The sequence below is a fragment of the Corella eumyota genome, chromosome 4 (genome assembly GCF_963082875.1).
Source record: "Corella eumyota chromosome 4, kaCorEumy4.1, whole genome shotgun sequence".
In the NCBI taxonomy this organism is placed as follows: Eukaryota; Metazoa; Chordata; class Ascidiacea; order Phlebobranchia; family Corellidae; genus Corella; species Corella eumyota.
This window is the reverse complement of record NC_137493.1, coordinates 5,955,666-5,976,285: the sequence shown is the minus strand read 5'-3', so window position 1 is coordinate 5,976,285 and position 20,620 is coordinate 5,955,666. Positions and strand designations below refer to the sequence as shown.

Genomic DNA, 20,620 nt, shown 5'->3' with positions numbered 1-20,620 from the left:
ATACACATGTGTAAATAACAAACACTAAGCTAAAAAACTAATTTTTACAACGAGCATTAAAGAGTTAATAATTACTACTATATGAAGAAGTAGGATAATAGATATTTTAATATATATTTTTTTGAAGAGTTAGGTAAAACAAGGTAACAATTTCTACTTGAAGCTGGCAGGTAAAATATTAATTAAGCGCGTGAATATTTTGTGTTCATTGAAGAATAAGCAATATATAAATAGTTGTAATGAAGTTATTTTAGTGCAACAAGATATATATATTTATATGGAACAAACACATTCAACGAGTAACAAAAATATGATTAGAATAAAAAAGCTAAAATAATATGCTGGCAGGTATGTAAAGTTTAAAAGCAACAGCAAGAAAATATAAAACCAGCTTTAGCAATATGATTGAATATACAGAATCGAAAAGTACTACAGATAAACTCTGAATACATGTTTTTCGAATTATGATACAAATTTTTAAGAGCAGTCGCAATATTATGAAAAAAAATAAAAGCACCCTTTATCTTTGAAAAATGGCATGCTGACAAGAGTAGGCAAAAATTTAAGTTTAAAAAATGTTGGATAAAATACAAAAGCAATCTCGGCGCACAGCTAGTTTATAAAGCAGATTGAAGTTTTTGTGTGACTTCAGTAATATCGGTAAGATGGCCAGCAATCTGTGAAAGTAAAGACTGTGCTTCCATTGTATGTCGGTTTTTGTCACGTGATAAGGACATCAACTTTTCGTCCATGCTACTAATTCGATCCTTTAGCTGAAAGTTTTCATCATAAGCTTTCTGCATCAAAAAAACAAGAAACGTGTTAATTATTATGTCAAAAATGGGGTTGCACCCTCTTTGTTTGAATACCAAAATTCATATTATTTATTGGGCAACATAGCACATGTCAACTCGAAACTAGGTTGGGATAACAAAAGTTAATCTATAATTAGGTCTTGAAGCAGACATCTAAAATATGGATATATAATAGGTTGGTCTAATATGTTAAGTTAATATTAATATGGTACTAGTTTATGTCTTACAAATGGTACAATACCTTTAGTCTTGGAGCACATTCATTATGTTGTTTCTCGATAACAGTCAAAATTCCAACTCTTTGTTGCAACATGTTACATTCTTGGGACTTTTCTGTGTTCTCGTTTTGTAAACGTTCGAGATCATTTTTAAGTTCGCTAAGTTGATCGTTTAACTGCATTCCCTTGGAGGACTCCATCTCCATGTCATTAACCTTAAATATACAAATATTAAAGACGTTTTTACCTACATGCAAATAATATACTATAAAATCTTTGTAAACATTACCACTTTTGGCATGTTTTAAATCTTTAAATTGATTTTGTCATTTTTTTCCCGTTGCATTGTTGTAATATTAATTGTATATCGTATTTATTATTTACTTTTATCAATGGGCAAAAAAACAAAAAAAAAAGTATTTTTTTTTTTTATTTTTTAAATTTATAGTTTAAAAAAAATAGTTTAATATATGTTCTGACATTATAGAAAATTTAATATAAAATAAATCAAACTTTAGTATTTACCTTTTTCTTTAATTTTTCATTATCGTCCTTGCACATATTAAGTTGTCTATGCCACTGATCAACGTTAGACATCGATTCTTGAAGTGCAGTTGTCAATCTGGAGTTAGTGTTCTTTAAGGCTTGCAACTCTGTTTCCCATTTTTTAGAATTTGCTGTGCTAAATTATAAAATACTAAATTTAGCATTTCGTTGTATGTAGTGACAAAGTATAACAATAGTGAAATAAACCTTATTTGAATACATCAACAATCTTCAATTTATTTTTTAGAATGTAAAATAAGTCTTACACTAATAACGTAATGACTTTCATTAAAAGACAAAAATAGAATTTCAAAAAATAAAACCTTTGCGCAAGAGCAAGTTTTAATCTGTCGTTTTGAAATCTTAAACTTTTAAGTTCGTTAACACTTTGTGCTGTGGAACGACTGTCATCAGAAGCTGAACTGCTCAACAGTTCTTCCTCTCCTTCATGCGATAAGATAGGTTCCTGTACACATAAAAATGATAATTTTTATTCATAATGTATATATACAATTGGTATAAATTGGTATTTAACAACAACATATTACAAAAGAATTTTGCAAAATATTGTCTAATTAGAATTTTAATCTATTTTTTGCAATAATTCTATTTATGAATTCAGAGTATTATTCATTAGGACATTAAAAAGTAGAACATTCTATAGAGAGGTATATGAAGTCTTCAAGTTATTCTCTTGGGATGGAAAATAGTCAATAATATTGATTGTAAAGTTCGAAGCTCTGCTATACCTTTTTGCAAAATATTCAAAGGGACAATTTAGATGTATTAACCCAACAAAAAAATGGTTAAGACCTTTAATAATTTAAGTTGTGCATAAATAATAAATTAACATAATTAATTACATCTCTTTTTCCTGTGTTTTTTGTGTTATTTTCTTTGGCATTTGAGGTTCCATTGGTTTTTGATTCATTTTGTTCTTTTAGATCTCTAGCTCTATCCCTATGATCAAACAAAAAATTTAAAAATTTTAACACATATAAGTAACAAAACATTTTATATATATTTTATTGGGTATTAGTATTTGCAAAATTTAAGGTTTGTATTTAACACAGGTGTTGTGTTACCTTATTTCTTCAAATTGTTCAGAAAACTGTGATAGCATCAGGTCAGAAGCAAATCCCAACCCATACACAGTGTTGGCTCTTAAATCGGCCCATTGTCCAAATTTAGCAGAGGTTTTGGTAAATGCCATATCCTTGGTTACCGTACTATTGATAATAGCCTTTAAAAAAATTTGAAAAAAAATTATACAAAAAATGTGGTTTAAAATCAGGCAAGTCAAATAAATCTTTATAGTTTTAAAACTAGGTAAACAAAAAACTTTGAACAATTTGCTAATTTAGTCGCCAGGCAATAGTTTAATTAGTCACCGGTGACATTAATAAAAATTCTGATCAACTTGTTGCTATAGCCATTCGGTTTTGTAAATTTATAGAAATGCAATGAGCCTTATCATCAAAAAAGTTAAAACTTAAATATTTTTGGTCAATTTTTGTTTTAAATATAATGATCACTATTGTACGGGCCTATGTGTTTAAATTTTGTATATGTGTTTTCACAAAAAATCTTCAAATAAATATGAATTCAAATCTTTTTAATTTCAAAATTTAACATATTGTAAATATATATATGTATAGTATGTATTTTAACAAAAAAATTTAGTTTGCTGGAAAAACCGAATAAATTCATGTTCATTCACAAACAATGGCATATTTTTAATAGAATAATAATCATGAATATGTAGTGAAAATATTTTTTTGAAAAGAATGAACAACAAAAGTAGGTTATGCACAGAAACATGTTCCATAAATTATTCATGGGCCAACCCAGCAGTTGGAGTCATGCAACCTTTAATGCACTCACATAACAAAGCATTGTGTACATTAAAAAAAATTTAATACATTGTTATATATATCCTACTACTTAATTTTTTAGACAATGTTTAATAATTTAAATTTATCTTTAATTATGATCAGTATACAAAGATTAAACTATCTGACCGTTAGTGTCGCATAGAACAATACCACATTTTAATAAAATATATTTATATATATTATACTTGAAAAAATACTTTTTGGCACAAAAATTTAATTTAACTAACATGCAATAATACATGATATTGTTGTAATTTAAGTAAAATCGGCAAGGAATTACTAAAATCCAAATTAAATATAAATTGTAGGCATAAATTATTAATTATTTTTTTAAGTTGATATGTTGAAAATTGTATTATACACATTATCAAAAAACATAAATTTTAGTTTTAGCATAGACCAAAACAAAAAGTAAATGAAGGTACCCAAACAATCAAAAATAAGATAAAAGATATTATTTTACCTTTGAATCATCCACACTGATTATTCGGTAAGATTGTCGAGATGAATCAAAAAAGAAATTAACTGGCACTGAAGAACTACTTGATGGTATCCATGACTTTTTTGTTACGGGGTCAATAACAAAAACATGGGCCTTGGTTGTAAAAATGGGTACTTCTCTAAAAATCAAATTTCAAGATTTTAATACATATCTTAATTTAATTGTAACACTATCCTTTTCACAAAAAAAACAGTTTTTGAACAGATAGTAACAAATTTACAATACAAAACATACAAACAAGCTTACCCCATTTTAAATTTGATGCAATTTTTGGTTTAAATAATCTGAAGTATTTTCTTATTTCTTTTTTAAAGTTCTGTCAGCCTGTTGGCCTTATTTCATTAGATGAACATAGTTAGTTATTTCTTTTCCGTTTAAACATTTATAAAGGAATCATTTTAACAATAGATTTTCTAACCCCTATTATAAGAAAAGTTAATGTTATTATGTTATCTATCTTTCAATTGGGCGATTTACTAATTAAACAATTTATGTTTTATCGTTTATCGTTATACTGTTATATATATGCAAAAGTTGAAATACGCTTCGTTTAAAAAAAGGACAACAATTTCTTACTTTCTACAAACTTACAACAGACAAAATATAAGTTGTAAAAACAGGAAACCTTTCATTAGTTCCTCAAGTCTGCAAGTCGTGCAATACAACCAGCTGATGTTGCAAATAACTTTTTGCTGTTCTGTTAACGCTGTTGCTGTACTATTTCGTAGTCTAAAAATTATTTAAAAAAATACTACTATCCACCTTAAATAAATACTTCATAGTATTTTTTTATTTTTTGCTAGCAACGAAGGTATTTAATTCACTTGTTTAAATTTATCCTATTAATAATTTATTTTTCTACCGCGTCACAAATTCACGCGCCACGAATTAATCGCAAAAATATCACAACCCCTGTCCTATTTACACAAATAATTTGTTTTTGAAAAGCGCGCATGTTGCAATCGATTTGCAAAAAAATAAGCTAGATTTTTTAATTACAAATATGGACGATTCACCTTCAAATAGAATAAAGGAAGTAATGAGATCTGGTGTGGATAAACTATCGACTAAGTTAAAAGACGTTAAAACTGCTTACATCAATTTTGTCTCGAATAATCCGGAATCTATTGCCAAGGTAAACTTCAATAGAAATCATATAAAGTTACAATTTTTAGATAAATTCATTAATAGTTTTATACAATAAAACGAAATTTATTTTACTGGCAAGGTGTAAATTTTTATGTAATTTTTTGCTATTTTAGACAAAAAAATTTAAGAACCTAAACAATTTTTTTTAGATTGAAAACTTTATTAAAACTTCATCATATGTGTTTGAAGCAATATCACGAAATTATGAAAATTCCATATTCGTTTCTGAGCTTCGTAAGCTTAATTTATAACTTCTGTCTGTCTTTATCCTTGTGTTCATTAAAAATACATATGTAACTTAAGCTAAATAAAGATTAATGTAAATTCCTATTTAATCATTATTACTATAAATGTTTTTAATTTTTTTTTTGACAACTGTTGTATTATTTGTTATTTTTTGTTAAGTTACATCAGCATGTAATTTATTTGCATATGCAAATTTAAGAATTATTCGAGGTGGCAAAGGAACTGTTCTTGATGACAATAAACTAGTTTCAATGATGAAACAAGTTCTTATAATTACTGAGTTTTCCCAGGTATTTTTGTTTTGTTACAATAAAAAACATCAATGTGTGTTTTGACTTTGCGATATATGAAATAGTAATTTTGTAAAAAATCTTTAAAAATTTTGAAAATTTGTTGCAATTTATAAATGTAGGCATTTCTTGAATTATCTGCAAACAGAATTGGAGGTCCGGGTGCAAGATGGGCAGTCATAGTAATTATTTCTTTAATCAAGGTACACATCAATAAAAACTATATTAGATAACATTTTTGGTTGGATTTTAAATTTTCTGTGTTTAAAATTTTTTCATTTTTTTTTACTAACTGATTGCGTTGTGTTTTGACATAAAATTTGTCAAAAGACAATTTTGCGATGTATATTGCTCTTCCTGTTCAAATCTGGAATCCAATATCAAAATCCAGTTGTATCCTTAACTTCATTCGCTGCTGAATCCCAAACAGAAAATAATGAACCATCGGGTAAATACTAAGTAAAATTATTCATATTTTAAAGCAAAATGTGTCATGTATGTCAGCTACTCATATCAATTATTTATTGATAATTAAGTTTACACTGGGCCTCGTAGTGGTCATAAGATGCATACTCTTGCATCCTCCTCCAAAAAATGGGCTCCTCCGAATGATGAGGATGTGTATGCTGACATGAGACCGGATGGGGTTATGACACTGCCTCCAACGCTCCTAAGCGGAAGCGAAAGTATTGGTGAATATTTACATGCCTGTCGTCCACTTATTCACCGTAAGTATTATTAATATTAGTGTTTTATCATAAAATATAATTGGATAATTTTTATATATAAGAAAACTTGTCATTTTCTCAGTCTATGGGCTGATTTTTATTTATCATAGTATAGTTTCTTCGCACTTTGCAACTAATATATACCCATAATCGTTTATCTGCTCAACAAATGCCAGTTTTCTTGTTTTAAAGTTTTGGACATTTATTTATGTATATCATATATAAAGAAGAAATTGTTGAAATGTTTTTTTGATATTTATTTGGATGTATGTTGTTATACCATAGTAGATTGGGATTCTACTGTTAGTATTAACACTGTAAATGATCTATCCAACATATGTTAAGTAATTGCTGATATTGTTCTCATTGTTGTTTACCTACCATATATTTCATGCAGATAACATCTTGTTAATCCACTAAATTATTAACTTACTATTAAGGTGATCATTTGTTATCATAGCAAACAAAAAACTGTCATTTTGGGAAGCCTTGAAAAGTTTTAAAAATTATTTAATATTAACTTAGAATGCTACATTGTGGTAGTCTAATCAAGGCATTAAATTATGAAAAGTTTTTGGTTCAAGTTACACTTTTCTCGCATTAGTCTGGCAGTTCGTGTTAGCTTATACCAAATAAATTTAAAAATCATCCCCTTAAAATTAAAATAAATACTTAAATTGCAAAAAAGGACAAAAAACTCTTTTACGAATTTTATCTGAATTTTATGAAATATTTTGTAAATAAATAAATTTTTATTGTTAGTATTAAGTGTTGGGGTTTTTGGAACCAAATCAACTATTCCATGGTTGACTGCATTGGTAACTGACACATCATCGCATGCCCTTTTACAAAGAACAAACAAAACTGCAAAACCCTACAACACAGCTGAGCAAAAAGAACTACGCCGACGCTACACAAATATAATTCTATATTTGTTAAGAACTCCAATATATGATAACTATACCGGGTAAGAAGACTAGTCTAATTTAAATATGATAAAATTATAAATAATCTACTTTGTAAAAGATTGTAAGACATAGTGAATGATATTATAAGTCTAATGATAAAAATAAAGGGCATTTTTTTCAGACATTTCTAAAATTTGTTTTTTTGGTATGAATATTATTTTTTTAAATATTAGGTTTTTAAATTTTTATATGTAAGTTTCCTCATAAAGGTTATGAACTTAGAATATTAGGTAATACACTTAACTAGGTACTAGTATGAGATGAATTCAAAATTTTATCAATTTTTTTTTTTTTTGTATATATCTTTATCCTCGATGTGGGAAAGTCGAATGCACTACTTAAACATAGAGTAACATAAGTTACTCCGACCCAGTCTCGAGTTGCCTGTGGCAATTTGGGATATTATAGAGACTATAATTGCCCGGTAATTATGCTGCTGATTAAGTGCTGGCTCCGCAGGAGTTCATACCGTTTATAGCACCTTACTCAAGGGCGCTACAGCATGAGATCAGTGGGGATTGAACCCACGACCTCATGTGTGGTATAGCAAGAGTTCTTACCACTACACCACGCTGCCAATTCTATAAATTTTGCTTATATTTTTCTAGGCCCAAAATAATGCAGGTTATCCAATATCTGTCAACAAATCTTCCTCTGGCTCACTATATTTTAACCCCCATCAGCCAGTATCTACCTGCATGGCAGAAAGTTTACTTCTACACCTGGGCAGAGTAAATCCTGAATTTGGGAAAAATTTTTCCAATATCAATTTTATTGTGTTAAAAATGTTTAAGAATTGTTAAACAGCAATTTGTGTTTTTCAATATCTTTCGACGAAATTTTATTTCAAGTTAATTTTTGTAAAATGGTCATTCCATTTTAAAATAATGTAAAAATCATGTTTTTTTTGTTTTTTAATTTTTCGAAATCTTTTTGTAAATATAAACTGATAAAAAATTAGACATTTATTTGTGAGTCTTCAAAGGTAAAATTATTGAAATATGGAATTATTTAAACTTGTAAGCTCAACTATGAGTTTATCTGCTGATCCGTCGATACAACGCGAAAATTTTATTCTATTAAAATAAACGAACACAAAAAATATTTCTTTAGGTTTGTCTTAGGCTAAGGCATAAAACCGTCAACCTTTTTTATTTTCTTGCCTTAAAATAATTCGGTAGTAATTGTGCTGTGCTTTCAATTCTTTGGCTTCTAACTTTTTGATATCGTACCAATTTTTTACAGGAGAGTTTTTAGCCTACACATAATAACATTGTTTATTAATGCTTGCATTAATAAACATAAGTTGTTATTTATGTTTTTAAGGTAAGGCAAGTTTATTGTCGTTGTAACATAAGTGTGCGCAATTACAACAATACTCGAATGTTGAAAATAAACAAAATTAAAAAAAAAAAAAATTCCCAAGAATCAAATAAATTTTTTAAAGAATAAAAAAAATGTAGTCTGTTTTAATGACAGATTTAGATTTTAATAAAAATTTGTTTTGTTTGTTTCAAATAGCATAACATCAAAAATTAACATTTGTGGTATTGCCACTGGCCCTTTACAGTATGTTATTTTAAATGATTGGTTTTGGTTTATGATTTCAGGAAACGAATTTAATAAATAATTAAAAGAAATGTAGACATTTCTTGTAAATTCGTTGTCAACAACTTGTTATTTAACGTTTAAAAATTTGTTTATCGAAATACTTTTTTAACAACTACATTGAACCTTATTACTGAAAAATTACTAAAAGTTAAAATAAAATCAGCAGATTGATTATATTTTCTGTTAATTATTGGAAAAGTAAATTTAATCCGACGTATGCTTGTTTTTTAGATTTTTACTTAGAAAAATGTTGTTGATCACCATTATGTTAGGCTATATATTGGCAAGAGTAGATCAAAAATGTCATAACTTAAAGCAAGTCTATTGGGGAAATTTAAAAATTTCTATTTACCTGCATCATGACTATGAGAAAAATTATGGTATTGTTGGGATCGTGTTTAGCGGTACTATTTCAGTTGGGTAGTTCTGGACTTCGTCCACACTGTATTGAAGGAAAATTTGTCGACGGAAATCCCGAAGGAGATCAGTTTGTTGTACCTTGTAATTTTAAAGGCGGGTATGTTAATTGTAGTAAACTTTGTATTTATTGGCATTTTATGTGATTGGTTAAACGAATGCGCACTTGACAAAAAATGAATAAGAACTAGGATATGTTTGCAAGACTTTCTTTTTTTTAAATAATGTTTACAATGGCTTATAGTCGTGAATTAAATTTTACAACTTTGGCTCATTAACAAATGTTTTACAACAGGAGTATTGCGAAATCAAGTTTGAGGTAAAAAACGACCTGACCAGTATACAACGATCTTGTAAACAGGGGGAAGCTTGTATGAGTAACATGAAAAATAATCCTGATATTTGCTACGGAAAAAACGCAATGTTGTCTTCGGTAAATTTAACAGAAATACAATTATTGTATTTAGAATGTTTTATTATTAAGTTAACATAAGTTACATAATAAAATAACGTCTTTATTTAATTTGTTTATAAACAATTCATTTATATAAATTTTTTAGGTGCGACAATGTCATTTTTGTTGTAACACGAGCGTGTGCAATAACTTTACAACAATTCCTGATTTTGGTGAACATTACCTACTGTTGTATACAGGGGATAGATAGTACGTAACTGTGTTAACAATACAACCTGTAAAATTAAATGTTCTATCTTACGTCCAATAAAATAAATTTAAAAAGGTACGAAAAATACAGATTTTTTTAATTTAAATTATTTTTAACAAAAACTAAAAATGTTTCATTTTTTTTTTTAAATTAGAAAAGCTTTTTAGTCTATAATTAATACTGAGTTTTTTGAAAAATGTACTGCTTAAATTAAACATAGCTAGATCATACTATTTTGTAAAAAAAAGTTCACTAACCATGTATCATAATAACTAAAATACGTTAAGTTATGTAAATGTAGGTTATATTTTTAAAAAAGACGTGTCGTTTATATTTTGTTATCAACGCTTGCAAAAGCTATCGCATTTGCCTAATGCATTGAATGGGTATATATTGCTGTTTTGCGCAGACTGGGCAAAGTCTTTTTAGCTAGAATTGCATTATAATTGTTTACTTTTTGAGGTGTTGAAACCGAAAAAGTGTTTACAAATCATTAACAGTAAATTTGATAAAATTAAATGACCTTGTAAAATTAATGTAGCGTAACTGTTTCGACGTTACTAGAAATATTTTTTATTACAAATCTTTAACATACCAAATCGTTTGATTCGTTTTTATTGCTAAAATCGTAATTTGGCTAAAGATATTAATTTAAAAGCGACACTAAAATAAGTTGACCATAATTGTATAGCATAAAGTAACAAGACATTCGCAACAAGCAAAACTAAAATTTTAGTGAAAAAATGATTTTAGTAGCCTTACCCTAAAATGATTTTTAGTTAAAGAAATTGTGAAAATTGAAATATGACAGTATTAGATGTTTTACTAATGTGTCATTAACTTAAATAAGTTAAGTCAAAAAAATGTAGGTTATAATTTTAAAACAATCATGTTAAATTTTGTATTGACATTTGCAAAAATTTACTAAAAAGATTGCATTCGTCTAATGCATTATATTGCAGTTTTGCGCAAACAGGGGCAAAGTCTCTTTAGCTAGAGTTGCATTATAATTGTTTACTTTGTGAGGTGTTGAAACCGAAAAAATGTTTACAAATAATTTACAAGAAATTTAATAAAATTAAATGACCTTGTAAATCATTGTTACATGACTACTTCGACTTATTACTTAAAAACATTTTCCATAAAAAATTTTAACGTACCAAGTCGTTTGATATGTTTTTATTGCTAAAAAAAACATTGGGCTATATTATATATTAATTTAAGATCTATACAAAAATCAGTCAACAATAATTTTATAGCATAAAACAATAAGACATTCGCTACACGCAGAATTAAAACTTTAGTGAAGAAATTTTTTTAGTAAATTAAAAATGATTTAGTTACAGAAAATGTGAAAATTAAAATAAAATATAATACATTAGCAAAAATAGCAGCACAACTTTAAATTGCTGCTGGGAATCAGCAGGGAAAAATCAAATAATAAACAAAATAAAATTTAGAGAAAATAGTTTTGTTACGACAGTCGAATATAACAAAGACATTATTAATTTAGCAAATTTAATAAACAAAAATTTAATTTGGACAAATCTTAATAAACTACGTATATTTTTTTGGCCTTTGCATAGTCAAATGGTACATAAGTCACATCGCTGTGTCATTGTCCGAAATCTCCTCATATATACCATCACTCCAATCGGATTCATCATAAGGTATCCCAAACTCACATTCATATACACTTTCTTCGACTTCTAACTCTTCCATTTCGTACGGATTTTCTACTAAATCTTCACCAGTGTCATACAACTTATTGTATTCAGTGGTATAAGCGTACGTAGGCTGGCTAAATAACTTTTCTGAAGCCTTTTTCACAAACGAGTTCCATTCATCTTTTGTGTATGACTCCGTTTGGTTTGAACCAGATTCTGTAAGGAAGATATATATGACATTGAATTATGGTTGTAAGATATTATATAAATACGACAGGCGTTGTTAAATTACTTTGATATTAAAAAACATGCTTACCATTATTATAAATAAATAAACATTAAATTAAGGCAAGAAGTTCTGGTTACATGCCTTGTTTATTATGAATACCCATAAAAAATGTAAAAAACTTTAGATAATAAAATCTTACCGTTGTTTTCAGATAAAGAAGGGAAAAGTGAATTGAAAAGTTTCTCTTTGTAGTTTTGAGCTTGTGCTATGGAATCATTTTTCAACGAAATAAACATCAAGTAATAAAGACATGTATCTATCAACCTGTTTATAAACGTGTTTGGATTTTAGCCAAAGTTAATATTTTGATCAGTTTTCAGTAGGTCGTCAGTCTTTTACTAGAAACTTTAAAGTTTTGGTAATGACGTTTCGGGAATGTATTTGTAAGTCCCTTCTTTATAAATATTTACATTAAAAATAACTTAAATACAAAATTACTTGTGTAATATAACAGGAAACAGATTTAATGTTCAAAAGTTTTTTTTTAAGTTAAAGCAAAATAACCTTACAGTGTATATTAACACCACCTAGAATAAAACACTTATTTACCGTTTTACTTGTTGCGACATCACTTTGATTTCGCTTCTTTGTTGAGTTTCGTTAAGGTACACCAGCAGTTCAGCATAAAAAACAATCGATTCCGAGTACTCATTATTAACTTTGCACTGTTCAGCAACAGATTCGTACAACCAAGAAACTTGTTGTGGACTTCCACAATCTCTCACATGAGTTATAAAAACCTAAAAGATAGATGGACAAATTTACCTCAATTATTCTTTACGTAGTCTAAGTAGGCTACTATACGATACAATTGTTATATTGTGTAGGGTTTGTCTAACTATACCCCACGTGACCAACAATAGGTTGATCGGAGAATAAAATACGCCCCTTGATCACAGATTGATCTCAGTTAATATAAAAATAATACCGATAATGGGCCCAGAATTGCAACTGTCTAACTCGACTGATACAACAATTGAAATACTCTACAATGTATTCAATATTCAGTACACAAGAAAAACAATTAACAAAAACAATACTGGCTTAACACTTACAAATCAATATTACTTTTAACAAAAACTAACTAAAGACCATTTATGAAATGTTAGAACAGGGCGAATCGTATTCTAAATATATGACGTACTAAAAGTAGAATTCTAAAATTATTCCAAGTTACGATACAAATAAAGACAAAAAAGGCGAAACACAAATCACGTGACTAAGAACGCTGGAAAAAAGGGAAAAACTTGAAATGACCAGGCGATAAGGCGATCCAAAAGAAGCGCACAATAGCGGCTAATGGTGTCCAACCGAGTGTGAAATTGTATTTAAAATTAATGAGAAAATATATATCAGTTTTCATATAAATGGACTTAACATATTGGTTTATGTAACCGCATTTTGCTTATAAAATTTATAGCTAGTTTTAACAAAATCGCAAACCTACCCTCCTTAATTCCTCATAAACGTTTATCACACTTAAAATTTCATGAAACAAAAATGTTGGAAATAAACGATCTCCCAAGTTCCACAAAACATTTTTCTGAAATTCGGATCGGAATGAGTTTTTAGAAAATGTAATGACGCTGGACCTGTTTTGTTTTATAGTTATCGATTTCGAAATCACGCTACTAAGTTTAAAACCGAATTTAATAATGTTGTTTAACATTACATTCTTCGTGTTGGTTAGACTTTGACAACCTGTGTTTGCATTTAAAAAATCGGAAATAACTTCAAATGTGTTCTGCACGTAACCTTCATTTAAAGAATAATTTGCTGCATTAAGCAAGAGAACCGAGTCAAAGTCTAGTTTGTTTAAAGCACACAACATTTTGCTTACTGTATCCTTATCGCTGACCTCAACATGGGGTAAACATCGAGTAAGCAATAGTTCCCACACTTTGTCATTGTTCGATAGTTCGTTATTTGCTTTAAGTAACTCACAAAATAACCCAATTGTAGCGGCTGACAACTTGTTACTCGGTAAAATTTCAACCTGACTTCGAACAATTTCAAATTTGTTAAGATTAAGATCGTAGCTTGAATAAAGGTTTCTACCATTTTCATCCATAAACCATAAAATTTCGGTAAATGTTGCAATAGAGTCGCTAGTGGATTGCATTTTGGCTTGCGTTTCAGCAGTGAGTAACCTGATGTCAATGAACATTTGGAAATTTGATTTTGTTATTGTATTCATTTTCAACTCAGTTTGGGCTTTGTTAAGGGTTTTTAAAGTCATTTCTTTAGTAGATTTTTCACTTTGATAATTTGCTAATATAAGCATCATTCGAACATAGGTGATGTTTTCCATATCATGCCAAAACATACCTTCCATTATACTCTTGTAGGTCTTCTCGAAAATAAAGTCAACACGTTTGGACTGTAGAAATAATTCTTCGACCATCAAAAATATTTGAAGAACAGATGGGCCAGTGATGTCGTCAGTTAATTTAGGTAGGGTTGTCAAGTATGTATCAATTAACAATGAAACGCGAGAAACTGTAAGAACGTTCTTGTCTACACAAAGAAAAACTGCCTTGTCAAGTATTTCTATTCTTGAAGCAATATCCCGAACTGCAAACGATTGTTTAAAAAACGATAACAGCATGTCAAAAAACCATTGGTCTGTATCATTTTTTATATTATCACACAAACTATTAATAGAGGACAATATGATATTGTCAAATTTTCGGTTTTCAGTTGCTTTAAAATCACATTCTTCAAGAATGTTATACAACTTTTTTGATAAAGCAGTAAATTTTTTTCCTCTGGATAGAGCTTCATTAAAATGATGTAGTGCATTTTAGCGTTCGCCCTTCATTTTAAAACACAATCCAATGTAATAATCGCAATCTGCAGTTCCCTCAGTATGACCATACATGGAAAGATAAATTTGCCTAGACGTGATAAATGAGGTTTTGGCTCCATCCCAGTCAGCTTCCTTCAACATATTAGTTCCTTGCGTTAAAGAATATTCCGCCTTCATGCGTTTTAAAACTAAATCCCTTTCGGTAACTCTAAATTTTCCCAAAATGCATAAAATATCAGAAACAGCACGCTTGGAGTACAAAAAATCCACATCCAATTTGCAACAATGTGAAAATATTTTTGAAATTTTATCACAAAATGAAGATAAATCTTGGGATCCATTTTGGAGTTGAATCTTAATCGACTTCTTTTGGGGTAAATGCCACAAATTAAAAACTACATTTATAGCATCTATACAAGCATTGAACGATTGTTCAATATTTTCAAGCTCAGCATGAGACAATGCAAAACCATATAGTAACCTTAAACGATCTACAGAGATGTCATCCTTTCCATGGTATTCTTTCGATAATAAAAACGCCCTTTCAAAGTAAGCTAAAGCCATTTTGTCATCATTAGTTTGGTGTGCAGCATCTCCAGCAAGAACAGCTATTTCGAAAGCTTCAAAAAACAAACCATTTCTTTGGCAATCCATAATTAATACTTCTAAAGATTCTCTTAGAGAATTAGTTTCATACACTGTGTCTACACTGGTATCTACCCACGAAAGAACTTCAATGGATTCTTTTAAAATATTTTGAATAACGATTGGTTGATATCCCATTTTAATTAAACACATTGCCTTATATTGAAGAACTCGGGCGTAGTGGGCTGATTTTCGTTTGCGACATTCCATAATTGCCTTATCAAGGAAATCTAAGGCTGTAGTCATATTTTGATCATTAAAATAGCATTTTCCTATTCTAAAATTTAAATCTGTTGTAGATAAAAGATCTGACGGTATTTTTTGGTTTAAAACCCTTTTAAAGCATATTATAGCTTGACTATTGTGTTCAAAACGAGCAAGTATTCTACCTTTTTGAAACAGTTTATGAAATCCTTGTTCCTCAAGTCGAGATCGTAACAGGTAAATTTCTTTTTGTTTAATTGCTTTCTTTAATTTGGTTTGAAAATTGATGCCAATCGATATAAGTCGAACTAAGGCAGAAATACTTAATTCGTCATTAGTTTTTCTTATGTCACCTCTTCCGGATATCATCTCACTTTGTCTTTTTGCATTCAAATACCTATTTCCACGAGCGTAGTTAGAAATGGCAAGTGCTGTTTTTAGATCATGCAAAAACTCTTCATCGATTATGTTTTTACCGTAAAGATTGTTAAGAATATCAAAAGAAGAAGTGGAGTTGTGCTGTGTAAATACACACAATTTAGACAAAATTAGAGTTATTCCACGATATAAATCTTTCTTAACGTCAACCTTTTTACCTCGTTGCAAATCATTATAGTCAAATTGTTCAATGTATTTTTTTAATTTCTTAAAAAAATAAGCATAAGAATCCTCTCGAACATAGCTTTTAATCTTTCTCCAGACAATTTTTTGATATTTACCTGCAATTTTGTTGTCGCCTGCTACAAATATAGATTGCTGTATCACTTCAGATAGATGGTAACCTTCTTTATTTTGTTCTGACATATCTAAGAAAGCAATCATGCTACCTGGAGTTTTTATTAGTTCTGTTGAATTAGTTTTTTTAGCTGTAGGCAATCGGCCCAAAGGATTTATTGAAGCGTCAGGTCGGAGTGAATCAAAGGCAATACCACGCTTTGTGTAACTATCGTAAAACCAGTCATCTTTAGGGTTTTCACTATCGGTGTTGTTCAGGCTTTTAATAGCGACTGCTGGAAGAATGGTTTCTCCTAACCCTACAACCATAACGAAAACAAGAAGAGCATAATTTCGAAAATAGACAAGATTTTTTTCTGTTTCTTTTTCAATAAGTAAAAGGCTCTCAAAATCTGAATAGGGTGTTACTTCACGTCGTGCCAGCGAGCCAAGACCCATTAATGAAAATTTGCAGGGTTCTTTACCAAGAATATCAGAAGCAGAATGACATATTTTTTTTACAAAATTAATATATCTATTAGTACATATATTTAAATAACTACTTGTCGAGTTAAAAAACGCTTGCTCTTTAATTTGATCATAAGAATCCAAAGAGCCTTTGTTTTTAAAGGGATCCCTAATTGAGACAAATTCAGTCTCCAGGTCAATTCGAAATTTGTCTAGATCAATTTTGAGAGTTTGAATTTTCTTATGCAAAGAGTTGTCTGGTTTAGCCTTGACAAACCTTAACAAGTCGCTGTAAAGGTGTTTTATTCCATTTTCTACTTGAAGAACGTCGTTGTTTGATGGTGCTCTTTGTAGCGAGACTTGATATAAAGCAGCACTTTTAACACAGTCATATCTTACCTGATTCAAATCTCTGTTTTCACAAATATTAAACTTTCTTCTATATACATTTGCTAATTTATGGATGTATTGAAATGTATCGCTCGGATTACGTTCAATGCCATTTTCGTCACATTTAGACTTTAGATTTCTTGCAAGTAAACTTTCAATATCTAAACATAATGGAAAACATAAAAAAAAGGTTTATTTATAACTTAACAGAAGATAAGCCATCTCAATCCAATATGTTAAATTTTAAACAGTTACAGATGTAAACACTCAAGTCTTTTGTTACAAAACTGTCATGTTTTATATTCTCATTCCCCATTCAATACGTGATTTTTACAATTTGTGTTGTTGAAATATATTTCAGTAGTTATTTACCATTTTTTGTACCATAATATAAAAAAGTCTACAAGGTTTTATTTAACAATTTTTTTTTATGATTGATCATAGTTTTTGGACTACTATTAAAAGTCTATTGTCAGTTTACTTTAAATTGCCTATTGTAACCAAGTTACAAAATTTATAAGCCCTCACCACAACTAATATTTGGCCATATAAATAAGTAAAAAGAGACATGCATGTATTAACTATTTCTATTATATAAATTACCTTTTTTATATAGTTACCAAAGTTAGTCGCGGGGCATTAACTTTTTTTATTTAGAAAAATATGAACCGTACATTTGGCCATTAAATGGGTTGTTACTTACTTTCACAGTCTTTAATTGTTTGTAAATTAAATTCTTTTGCCATTTTTTATATTCAAGTTCTCTCTAGAAGCTTTTTTATACTGAAGCTATTGAATACATTTTCTATTTACAATTTCTATTTAAAAATAAAAATGTAGTTTGAAACATAATAATGTTACCCCAATGGTATAATATTTTTAAAACAGCATAAATCAATAATTTTTCCTGCCAAAACTGCAAAAATATCAAGTTTGACTACCTTATAGCTAATAGATTTGTTTACTTTTTGTCATGTGAGTAATCATCTAATTGTTTGCTAACACTTATGATTAAAAGTACGAAAGTGCAACTAGAAATAGTTTGTAATTTTAATTGCCGCGTAACTGGTACTAGGTTATACGAAAGTAGATTACTTCGAGTTTTAATATTAAACGCCCGTGTACTTTTTCGTGACCTTAACATTTTTACAAAAAATATGGAATTTTATATACAGAAAAAAATTAAAATGAAAAACAAATTAAGGTAAAAATTTAAAAACTTTTTTAGTTTTGTAATGTGGGACTTTTTTTTCGGAACACCCAAACCGCTAAGCCAAAATATACGCCGAAAACTATTTGACTGTATCATACTTATTTTTTCATGGTTTAAATAAATAAAAAAGCTTAATTTTTTTAAATCACTTTGTATTTATTTTTGCACTTATAAAATAATAAAAACCTGTTATATATTATATTTATATTGAGTATAAAGTAACAGTATACATTTTGGAGTACTTTTTATGTTAAGGTATTTAAATATATTTTTAAAAAACGGTTAGATAAAAAACAGTTTTGCGAGGACCGCAAACGTTAAGTGATACAATACATTGTTTGATTTTATTATATGAATTTATTAAATTACGCTTGTGTGTAAATTCGAAAACCAATGAAAAACGCAGGGCACCAACTAAGCCAATTTAAATTGGTTAAACGCTCGCTCATCTTCTGGTTTGTGGTAATGCCTCTGGCTCTAATTTTTTGTTACTATGTAATGTAATAGGTTTTTGGTAAATAATATAAACGAATTAATAATATTTAAAAAAAAATGTCAATATTTTTTGCAAATTCGTTATAAAAACTTGTTGTTTTGGAGCGCTAAAGCCGTTAAAGAAAATGGAACGGAAACAAATAAAAAAAAACAAATGGAAAATAAACTAATAAGACGAAAACTTATGGAACGTAAACAAATGGAACGAATCTTAATCAAGCAAAAAAGAAAATTAAGTAACAATAATGTTATAACATAATGCGACAAAAAAATTTACGGGGAAAACAAAAAGTTTGGTTAAAAAGTGATTTAAGTATCTAATAAAACAAATGATTTTAATTTTTTTAATGTAAAAATTAGTATCTAACAATACAGTACACGGTTATAATAATTAAATGTTACCGAGTTAGCAAAAATAGCAAGACAATTTGATATATAAGAGTCATCATTAATTTAGCGAACTTAACAAACGAGATTTTAATTTGGACAGATTTTAATAAACTACTTGTACAATTTTTCATACATTTGCCATTTTTTTGTCAAAATGCACCTAAGCCACATCGTCGTAAGTGTTATCATCAACTTCATTGTCCGAAATCTCTTCATATGTACCATCACTCCATTCGGATTCATCATAAGGTATCTCCATCTCATATTCATTTACACTTACATATTCTTCGACTTCAAAATCTTCGTCGCCGTACGGATTCTCTACTGAACTGCTGGTAGTAGTATACAATTGTTCATAGTCGGTGGAATAAGCGTAAGTGGGCTGACTAAACAGCTTTTCTGAAGCTTTTTTTACACACGAGTTCCATTCATCTTTCGTGTACCGCACCGGTTGATTTGAACCCGAATCTGTGCAAAACGTTGGTATTAAATACAATTCTGAATTAACTCAAAATGCCGCCAGGCGTAAACAAATTGATTTTTTGTTTAAATATGTACATGATTACCACAAATGCAAATAATATCAATTTAGCTAAAACTAATTAGCTAGTACGCCATGCTACAACATTATTAAAACTAACTTTTAGAATATCTTTAAAATCTTATAAAACAAAATCATACCACTGTTTTCAGATAGAAAAGGAAAAAGTGAATTAAAAAGTTCTTCTTTATAGTTTTGAGCTTGTGTTGTGGAATCATTTTTCAACGAAATAAACATCAAGTGATAAAGACATGTATCTATTAACCTGTATATAAACATGTTTGGAATTTAGCCAAAATAAATATTTCGATCAGTTTTTAGTAGGTTGTCAGTCTTTTACTACAGAAACTTTAAAGTTTTGGTAATGACGTTTCGGGAATGTATTTGTAGGTCATTTTTCGAGTATTTACTAGTATTTGCGTTAAAAATAACTTAAACACAAAATTACTGGTTTAATATATATAAGTATTGTGATCAGTTTTTAGTAGGTTGTCAGTCTTTTACTATAACAACTTTAAAGTTTTGGTAATGACGTTTCGGGAATGTATTTGTAAGTCACTCTTTGAGTATTTACTAGTATTTGCGTTAAAAATAACTTAAATACAAAATTACTGGTTTAATATAACGAGAAACAGATTTAATATTAATAATTTCAAGTTTTTTTTTAAGTTAAAGTAAAATAACCTTGTGTATATCAACACCACCTAAAATAAAACACTTATTTACCGTTTTACTTGTTGGGACA

General features: G+C 28.8%; 3 protein-coding genes across 3 annotated transcripts; 2 read left to right on the top strand and 1 right to left on the bottom strand.

Annotated features, from left to right (window-relative positions):
• Window positions 1-7: 7 nt before the first annotated feature.
• Window positions 8-4,391, bottom strand: LOC145750103 (homer protein homolog 2-like). The gene is made up of 8 exons (XM_082566046.1): window positions 4,223-4,391; window positions 3,938-4,094; window positions 2,665-2,822; window positions 2,443-2,539; window positions 1,903-2,045; window positions 1,559-1,715; window positions 1,057-1,248; window positions 8-797 (listed from the first exon to the last, which is right to left on the bottom strand). The coding sequence occupies exons 1-8, from the start codon at window positions 4,225-4,227 to the stop codon at window positions 618-620; spliced, it is 1,089 nt and encodes a 362-aa protein (XP_082422172.1). The 5' UTR covers window positions 4,228-4,391; the 3' UTR covers window positions 8-617.
• Window positions 4,392-4,929: 538 nt separating this feature from the next.
• Window positions 4,930-8,702, top strand: LOC145750474 (peroxisomal membrane protein PEX16-like). The gene is made up of 8 exons (XM_082566516.1): window positions 4,930-5,111; window positions 5,275-5,359; window positions 5,531-5,661; window positions 5,784-5,864; window positions 5,992-6,109; window positions 6,198-6,389; window positions 7,152-7,356; window positions 7,966-8,702. Exons 1-8 carry the CDS (start codon window positions 4,980-4,982, stop codon window positions 8,090-8,092), a joined length of 1,071 nt encoding a protein of 356 aa, XP_082422642.1. The 5' UTR covers window positions 4,930-4,979; the 3' UTR covers window positions 8,093-8,702.
• A 625-nt stretch (window positions 8,703-9,327) lies between these two features.
• Window positions 9,328-10,050, top strand: LOC145750679 (uncharacterized). Its single transcript, XM_082566759.1, has 3 exons — window positions 9,328-9,462; window positions 9,681-9,818; window positions 9,946-10,050. Exons 1-3 carry the CDS (start codon window positions 9,328-9,330, stop codon window positions 10,048-10,050), a joined length of 378 nt encoding a protein of 125 aa, XP_082422885.1.
• The last annotated feature ends 10,570 nt before the right edge of the window (window positions 10,051-20,620 follow it).